The 9754-nt window shown below is 39.5% G+C and overlaps 1 protein-coding gene across 1 annotated transcript; it reads left to right on the forward strand.

Annotated features, from left to right (window-relative positions):
• Nucleotides 1–5582: 5582 nt before the first annotated feature.
• On the forward strand, nt 5583–6599 carry LOC141083102 (olfactory receptor 1E16-like). The gene has a single exon (XM_073567290.1). It carries the CDS (start codon nt 5583–5585, stop codon nt 6597–6599), a length of 1017 nt encoding a protein of 338 aa, XP_073423391.1.
• Nucleotides 6600–9754: the final 3155 nt, after the last annotated feature.

Consider the following 9754-nt stretch of genomic DNA (forward strand, 5'->3'; position numbering starts at 1 on the left):
ATGGGCTCCTTTAACACATGCCACAATTCATGATCCTCTGATACAGCAGAGAAATAGCGGTATAGTACAATGAAAAATACTTCACTTCTTACATCTCATGACTGATATCCATTTTAAATTCTCCAATAGCTCCAAAAACGGACAGTATATTACTCCATACAGTATTATGGCCACTGCATAGTGCGCTATACAGAGTAATGAGGCCCATATATTTCTCCATACAGAATCATTGGTCCCATATAATGTTTGAAACAGTATATGATGAGCTCCACATAATGCTACAGTATATGTTGGTCCCCATGGATGAAGCTCCACTGTCTTATGGGCCCAAATAATGCTCCATATATAATGGGCCCCATTTCTAATGCTCCAGTGTATAATGGGCCCAGTAAATGCTGCTGCAGTGTCTGATGTCCACCTTTGGAATGCTCCAGTGTATGGTGGGCCTCATATATGATTCTCCAGAGTATAGTGCTCCCCAAAAATAGCTGTCCCAACAATGAAAACAATTAAATAAGTCTCCTCGCTAGGGAATCCCTGTACTAGTCTGGACTCCTCGTCGTCCCCATCTTCCATCTCACTAAATTTGGACTGTTTAGGCAGAGGGCATACAGACGTGATGTCATCACGCTCTCTGACCAGAATGTCACTGTCAGGAAACGCGGAAGACGTCACGGCGGTGGAGCAGGGAGAGGTAAGTATTTCAACTTTGCAAGTGCTGTGATCCTGAGCAAGCAGGGGGGGCCCACTCATTGGCGATGGCACTGGCACAGGGTCCCTCATAGTACACCGGTGTGTCTGATGGCGGGTGTGCACCCCCACCGTCAGAGACACTTGATTCTAATATGAGGGGCCTTTATGTCAGTGCCAAACAGTGTGCCCCACCCACCAGTCCAGGGCAACGGCACTCGCACGGGTGCGTGCGCCAGGTGGTGACCCCGGCCCTGTGGGGGGAGGCAGCCATGTTAGGGAGGTGGAAAAATTGGCATATGTTGATGTTGGACATCGAGCAGTGAGATGCTCGGGCGAGCATTGAGTAGTGGCGAGCATGCTCGTTCTTCACTAGCTCTGAATTAAATTTTTGAGAAAATTTGTTGAAGCTGCTGAATTCAACTTTTAAAAGATTCACTTATTTCTACCTATCTGCTGTCCATCAGTTCCAGTCCCCTATATACCATTAACAAAATAATTTAATTCAATCATTTTATAGCACTAGACCAATCTTGCTGTAAATTATGCCAATTTTTTTAATAGATGGTCACCAAGAAGCATCTCTGGTATCCAAAATGGCAGCATTTTTTATGAATTCGACATGCAGAAGTGAACAGCAAGGGGAGTATAAAGATTTTTTTTTTTACTTATTTGTATCTATTCATTCAATATAGTACACTATAGGAACAAAAAAGCGCAAATAGGGTCTTATCCGGGTTAATATTAGAAAATATAAAAGAAATTCACTCACCTATTGCAGGAGAGATCAGGCATGTACGATTAGTAGTCAGCTGCTGCACGTCCAAAGGTCAAACAAGTGACCGCTGATATAACAATTCTTATGGAAATAATTTATGGACTACCATGCGCTGATTGACAAAATACAGGATTCCAATTATGGTGGAAGATTGACAAAATACAGGATTCCAATAAATGATTAATCTTCCACCATAATTGGAATCCTGTATTTTGTCAATCAGCGCATGATAGTCCATAAATTAGTTCCATAAGAATTGTTATCTATTCATTCCGAAATATGGTGTTAACTATAAAATTATAAACTTATTTGGGTCTTCAGAAAATGATGTCAATCGCAATATCGCCTCATTTACGTTGTTCCTGATTTAGCTTTTGAGTTCTTAAAATTCTCTCTCTTTACTAAACTGCACTAAACATTGTCAAATATAAATGTGCATATAATTTGCTTATAGTCAATTGTAATTGAATGTTTAATTTTCCCTTTTTCATAAATAAAAATTCATATCTTCAAATTTTCTAAAGTGGTATATGGTGTTGTGTTAAATGAAATAAACAGAATATAGCGTCAAGTCTTTAACCACATAAAATGTGAAGTAATCCCATGCTGCATCCTCCAGAACTGTCAACAGATGGGTTTTCCCTTGGGTGAAAAACTGTAGAACCAGAAAGGGTATAAATATAAATTATGAATCACACAGAAACATGAGATTATGTTGTATTAATGCTCAACATCGAAATTACCCAGACACTCAGCCTTCAACATGGAAGACCATTCTATATATGTTCTATTTCTGTTTTTTCATTCTTCCCTTGATTTTCTTCCCATTTTTTTCATTTCTTTTTCTATACTTGTTTTTAGTTACGGTAGCACTTTTATTAGCTGTCCTGCTTGAAGAAGCTTTCGCTTAAAACACAGTCTTATAGCCTGCATCCTACACAACAAATTTAAAGCTGATTTTATGCACAGGTACAATCCTAATTTTCCTGCTTTGTAAGTGATTATCTTTCTTTTTTGCTAAGTGGCTCTTCTTTTGCGGTATTCTGGCTGCACTCTACTTGCTTGCCGTCACAGTGCAGGACACATTGAGCCTGTAATTGTCTATTGAGTTGCCTGTCCTGACCTGAAGGCCACTTCTCTGTTACACCTGTATGCAGATTGGCTGATAGGAGAGAAGTAGATTGACTCGCACTGCTCTCCACTTCCTGTCATCGTGTTGTCTCTGCTGCTTGAAGTGAATTATACTTGGTAAGAGGCAGTGTACGACAAGTTACTTATAACGGAAATACTTCGTGATTTGAATTTTGGAGTAATTTTTCAGAATAAAAATAAAATTTTGGTTATACTTGAGTGAAATTTGATTTGGGCTGATTAATTTAAAACTTGAGGAGTGAGAAGTGGTATATTCAATTTGTGGTGAGTTTATTCAGCATGAATTTATTACGACAGTAAGGGGTTAAAAAAATAAAACTGTTATACTCACTTTTGCTTGTTCTGGTCCTAACACTCCCTCCTACCTCCTGTTATTTTTTTCTGCAGTCTGTATTCTTTTTCCCTTTGTTCTATTGACTATCTTCCTTCTGGCTGGATCTTCCATTCACAAGGACCTTAATCTTCTATTGAGGTTGGATGTAAGTCATTGACTTGTGCTGTGCACCATGTGATGGTGTGGGGCCTAGTGAATCAAAGATCCATACGGAAAGAAGCTAGAAGATAGATGAGCCCTTCTGTCACATATCTTCTTTCTTCTGAGGACAGGTATGGAATCCTCAGATTAGCTCCTTTTCATCTTATTTCTCTTACTGGTCGCTTTTTTTTCTTCTGTCTGACATTGCCGTTGATTGGGGTCTAAGTGGTCATGAAGGGGCCCAAACAAGTCATTAACACACAGTAAATAACACGTGTTGCTACCCACAAAACCAAATGTTTCTAGCCAACAGAACCACCATAAGACTAGAGATCCAGAAGCATACACAAGGACATCACAACTAAAGATGTCTCCTGAGAGGTCTCCTCAATGACAGTTAATAAGATATGTATAATGAAAAGCAAGAAGTGAGTTTAAAAGGTTTTTTTTTACATCACTTTCTGTCCCTCAGAATCCAGCAAAATGATGTTCAGATAATTGTTTACCAGAAGTTGAATTTTTTTGCATTTGATTTCCGAAAATCCTGTAAAATGACAATATTTTAAAGAAAAGTTCATAACGGATTGGATTTTTTTTACAAAGGAAAGAAGGTTCTTCTGGGACACGGTTGGAGCATACTCCCCGTGGGTCCCTTCTCCACGCAGACTGCAGGTCGGGTGGATGGAGAAGCTGGTCGCAAAGGCTCACGGCCCCTAGCCTAGCTAGCGTACCTCAGGGCGCTACGAACAAGCCGATAGCTTTGGTTACTTTATGGACCATTGCCCCTACCACTGTTAGTCCAACTGGAAAGGCAGATATATAGGGTCACAGAAACGGCGAGGCTTTGTCTGACAGGATTCGCAGCAGCTGGCCTAGAACGATAACTGTGAAGTGCTGCAGAGGAAGGAAGGAGTTAAAGCAGCATATTGTGTGGAAAGGTACTTACTGAAAGGGAAAGCTGGAAGGGTGTACTTCATCTTATCTGGAAGTTGTCTGGACCCCTCACCTGGAGAATGCAGCATTGAAGCGGGCATTTGTGTGCACCATTTACCATTTGTGTGCACCATCTAATTACACCCATTTTACATGACAGCCTGGGGCCACGGACCGGGTCACTGCCAGTGTGAAACATCCCTTTAAGACGACCGGCCCGGTATAAAGTATCCCACGGTCCCTGGGACGCGTCACAGTCACATCATGAACAAGGTCTACTGAACCAAACTTACAGCAGCATGAGGAATTATAACATTTATAACCTGTCACCAGATGTTTATCAGCTAAGTTGCAAAACATAGGAGAAGAGATTCTTAATCAATTGCTTGTTTCCTTATTGTGCATTACTCTTGAGACTCGAAATAGAAGGTGAAAAAATAAAAATAACTCACCAAAGCCACCGAACTAGCCCTCTGCTTAGATTCATCCAGCCTCTTATATATTTCACCATTGTATACCACATCCTCTTCAACCATCTTTGCTACATCACATCATGACATAGCAAAGTGCATTCCGTTAGGCACTGGCTAAGAATTGGGTGATGTGACTCCGTGCATCATGATGTCACAGGTCTGCTTGATGCCAGAAGCTCCAGCAAAGATTGAAGAGAATGGAAGAGGTGATCATATACAATTGAAATGTAAAGGGTAGCCCGGTGAGAGCTTCTTAGAGAACTGGATTGGAGGCTGTGATGGGAGGACAGGTGAGCATGCAAGGTGCATATTATTTTTTTGCCATCCCTATAATTTTCTGTCACTCCTTTGCTTGTCCTTCACAAATTGGCAAAATGTTGAAATGTTGCCTACCATTTTGCTGAATTTCCATAAATCAAGTTACAAATAATTTTGATTCAAGAGAATGGGAATTTTTAGTGAAATTTGAAGAAAATTCAACTTATCTTAAACTCTCAACTCTAGAGGTAATATACAAAATGAAAAAAAGGCTAGGCTCACATTGGCTTTTAGCGCCTGTGGTCATTGGAGCCGCCAACGGCTACTTATAAAGCTATGGAAAACATAATACGGGCGTATGCACTTACAGGGACTTTGACTACAGTGATGCAGATGGAATCACTGTTTGCTCTGTTGGACATCTTTTTCAGCTGTATCTGCCTATTTGAGGAGGGATCCAAGAAGTGGTTGACTGCATCTTGGAGCTTGCCTCAAATACGCATTGACGAACAAAAATGTTGTTCAACAGAGCACACAGTGACTCCAAGGCTTCAGACTTAGAGGTGATAGAGCCACTGGGCTAAAAATGCAGCTTTATAAAGATGAAAAATAAAACAACTGCCATATAACTTCAATGGTGGTGAAACTCATTTGTTGTGTTTTTGAAAAGACTCTGGTATAACAGATTTGCAGTCAAAGATAAAAATAAAATACAATCTAGATTGGTAAATAAAAAATAAAATTAGTTGTTATTTTCTTACAGTGATGCACATTGCCAGATGTAATATCAGTTGAATATCCTTGGCTTCTTTACTTTTATAAAATGTCTTCGTTCTCAATGGGATACAGTAACCGGACACTGGTGGTGGAATTCATCCTATTGGCTTTTCCTGAGGTCCATCAGTACCAGATTTTACTTTTTACCTTCATCTTAATTACATATATTGTTTGTATTGCTGGAAATCTTACAATTATTCTCTTGGTCATAGCGGAACATTCTCTCCATTTTCCTATGTATTTTTTTATTAGTCTATTTTCTGCTCAAGAAATCTTATTTGTTTCTGTTCCCATTCCAAAGTTGTTAGCCAACTTAATATCAGGTAATAAGAAAATATCCTTTGTTGGTTGCTTCTTACAGGTATTTTCATTTATTACCTTGGGGCAAATTGAAAGCATTTGCATTATCATCATGGCCTTTGATAGGTACCTGGCCATTAACAAGCCATTGCATTACACGTTAATTATGAATCAGACCGTTTGCATAAGACTGGCTATTTTCCCATGGTTTATTGGCTTGTTCAATTCATTAACTGTAACAATGTTTACATTACATTTGGATTTTTGTGGCCCCAATGAGCTCAACCATTTTTTCTGTGACTTGGGACCATTGCAAAGTCTGGCATGTTCTGATACATATATCACCAATTCAGTGACAACCGGGGCAACCACAATAGGTGCCATTGTTCCATTTATGATAATTTTTGGGCTTTATACAAAAATTATATTGACCGTTTCCAAGATCTCAACTCCTTTGGGCAAGCATAAAGCATTCTCCACATGTTCATCTCATATTACAGTGGCCCTGTTGTTTTTCTTCACTGTCTTTATTATCTACTTAAGACCAAATAGCAGTCTTTATGATAAATTTTTTTCTCTCTTGTACACTGTAGTTACTCCAACATTCAACCCTTTTATATATGGACTAAGAAATAGAGATGTGAAAAATGTTATGAGAAAGGTCTTGGTCAAGTATTGTAACAAACCAGGGTTCAGGGCTGCATTATTCATAAGACTGACTAGGCTGAAGACAAATGGCCCAACAGTCATTAATGGTCCATAATTTTTTTGCTTAGACACCTGTGAAGTTGGTTCTAAAGCCTATGGACATTTTTGACGTAGAAAAAAATAATTTTACACATGCTAGTAATTAGATTACCTTTCAAAATGGATAATTTTAGTTAATAAAATTGCAGTAAAATTCTTCAGGCTAAAATCTTAAATTCTCAATTAATTTTTATATTCCAAAATTTATGGACCTAGTTTACAGATTTCTTGGGAAGAGCTGGTAAGCACCCAGCAGTCATGGTGAACACTGGCACTAAAGGCAATGTTGGAGGTAGGTGGAAGGTCCTTAAAAATGTGTTTAGGGATCTAGACAGTCATCTTAATGCAAGGACCTCATAAGTCCAATGTGCCGTACCACAGAGGCGCGTGTGATTAAATAGGTAAATAAGTGCCTCATGAATTGGTGTAGTACTCGCTCTTGTCACCTGCATCTTAAAAACATCTCCAGAATCCGACCTTTTCTCACCTTTGAAACTGCTAAGACTCTTACTGTCGCTCTTATTCATTCTCGCCTGGACTACTGCAACTCTCTTCTGATCGGTCTCCCTCTTACCAAACTTTCTCCCCTCCAATCCATCTTGAATGCGGCAGCCAGGGTCATATTTCAGTCCAGCCACTTCACCGATGCCTCCATCTTGTGCCAATCATTACACTGGCTACCTATTCGCTACAGGGTCCAGTATAAACTCATCTCTCTCAACCAGAAAGCTCTCCACAGTTCTGCACTGCCTTATATCTCCTCTCTCATTTCTGTCTATCGTCCTACAAATGACCTAAGACTAACATCCCCTGTAATCCGAACCTCGCACCTCTGTCTCCAAGACTTCTCTAGTGCTGCGCCAGCTCTCTGGAATGCACTTCCCCAGACGATCAGACTGATACCTAGCCCCGACCTATTAAAGCGCGCTTTGAAAACCCATCTCTTCAAACAAGCCTACCACATCAACTACTCAGTAAACTAACTTTGACCTGTTCCCTCCTTCCAAATATTATTCTGAATCTGCACCCTACTATTCATCTGTGTCCACACCCTCCATGCACACGATGACTGCACTTGATACTTGACTATTGCACTTAAACACACTGGCTGATGACCGGATCATGCAGCTTTATATGAAAATCTCTATTTATTATAATTGCCAGACCTGAAATAACAAGCACTTTTCACCTACTGTGTCCCCCCCATTTCCTTGTAAACTGTAAGCTTGCGAGCAGGGACCTCACTCCTAATGTCACTGTTTAAATTGTCTTAACTTGTATTGAATTTATTGTCTGTACATGTCCCCGCTTAATTGTAAAGTGCTGTGGAATATGTTGGCGCTATATAAATAAAAATTATTATTATTATTACAGAGGGTTTTGGATTTCTTGAAAACACCACAATGACTGGGGAGGGTGCAGTCATACTAGGGGAAAAAATGGATTGAAGGTGGGAAGAGTGTTTAACTAAGGAGTAAGGACCTGTTGAGCTGAAATTGTATCTGATTTATTTGATAGAACCAGATCCTGCAGATTATCTTCCCTGGTGTCATGCCGGCACCCGCTATCTTGCCGCTCCCACGTGCTCCCCTCAGCCCCCCACTCACCGCTCCTTGAGCCACGCTGCTCTCCCAGCCTCCCATCCTGCAGCCCGGGGGATCCAGCATGGTGTCTCCTCTCCTTCCTGCTTCCGTCTTGCTCCAGCCCCGTGCATGCACCTTAGGTCATGGAAGCGCGCTCCCCTCTCTTCTTAACCCCTTCTGCACCTTACCGGAGGAATGAGCGCTCCAATCAAGCACCAGCACAGGGTACATAAGGCGGCTCCTCCATCATGGAGGCACCTGATATCGTGGGCATATTGTACGCTACTCTGGCCCGTCCAGGCTACCTGTCCTTGACTACCTGCTCCATGCTCCATCCTGACTACCTGTTCCTGACTACCGGTCCTGTCCGGTCTACCAGCCCATCTTGACCTCAGTTCCATTACGTTCCTGAATCATTGCCATCAGCCAGGTCACCGATGTGGAGGCATTTACCGATGTGGGAAGAAAAATTGTGCTTGCTGTAGTATTATAACACATAGAATGAAATGTTTTAGATCAACCACCATGGATGAGTCTTTCCCCATCCGAGATTATCTTAATTTGTGATCTATTTAATTGAGTGCGACTGTGGGAGACAATATGTTGGTAGAACCACACAGCCACTACATCTCAGAATTAACTCCCATAGATACAATATAAAAAGGGGCTTTTTACTACATGGAATTTCCAGACATTTCACTTTGAAACATGATAAAAATCCTCAAGGATTAAGGATAAGCCCCATCGAACAAATTCCTATCAACCATCCGGATAGGATGGGGCAATTAAATAAGAAAGAAATATTCTGGATTTATAGGCTGAATACCCTGAAACCCAATGGGTTAAATGAAATTTCTGAAGTGTTTCTCTAATATTGGTGTTATTTTGGTATTTCTAACCTCTACTAATGTGTTAATCCATTTGTGTCCTATCAATATCATTATCTAGCATAAGTACATATATATACATATTTTTATATGTATTTTAAATCTTTTAATATGCATTATTTTATATATTTTAATATATACTGTTAATATATACTGTTTCAATATACACTGTTATATATGGACATATTTGTATTTTCTTCCCCTTCTTTCCACCTTTCCATTACACGGGGTCCCTCATTAATATCCAGTTTCTTCTTATTTCCTTTTATATAAAACACAATGGGTTAATTCTAATTTTTATTTTCGGTATAATGATTTTTCGTTTCTAACAATTTATTCCTGTTATCCTGTCTCATGCTCCTACAATTTTGGACATGCACTGAATTTTCTGAATCAAATAACTAATGCGTTTTTTTGTTTTTTATTTCTCAATTCTTCACTTTATTTTCATATATTTTTTCACATTTTATTCATATTAATAAATTAAAAAACTCCCACAATTATGTGCGCACATATATATAGTTTTTTCTTTATAACAGTGGTTCTTTAATTAAACCCCTTTTTGCGTTTTTTCCTTGATGTATAGTCAATGGGCTAACTTGATTCTCGGCATAAAGTTTTTATCTTCTTTTATTAATTTGTGTCATGTTCCCATTGTTCTTTTTATAATAATATTAATCTTATGGATTTTCATTAATTTT

The sequence above is a fragment of the Dendrobates tinctorius genome, unplaced genomic scaffold (genome assembly GCF_039654945.1).
Source record: "Dendrobates tinctorius isolate UK_male_01 unplaced genomic scaffold, ASM3965494v1 ptg000019l, whole genome shotgun sequence".
Lineage (NCBI taxonomy): Eukaryota > Metazoa > Chordata > Amphibia > Anura > Dendrobatidae > Dendrobates > Dendrobates tinctorius.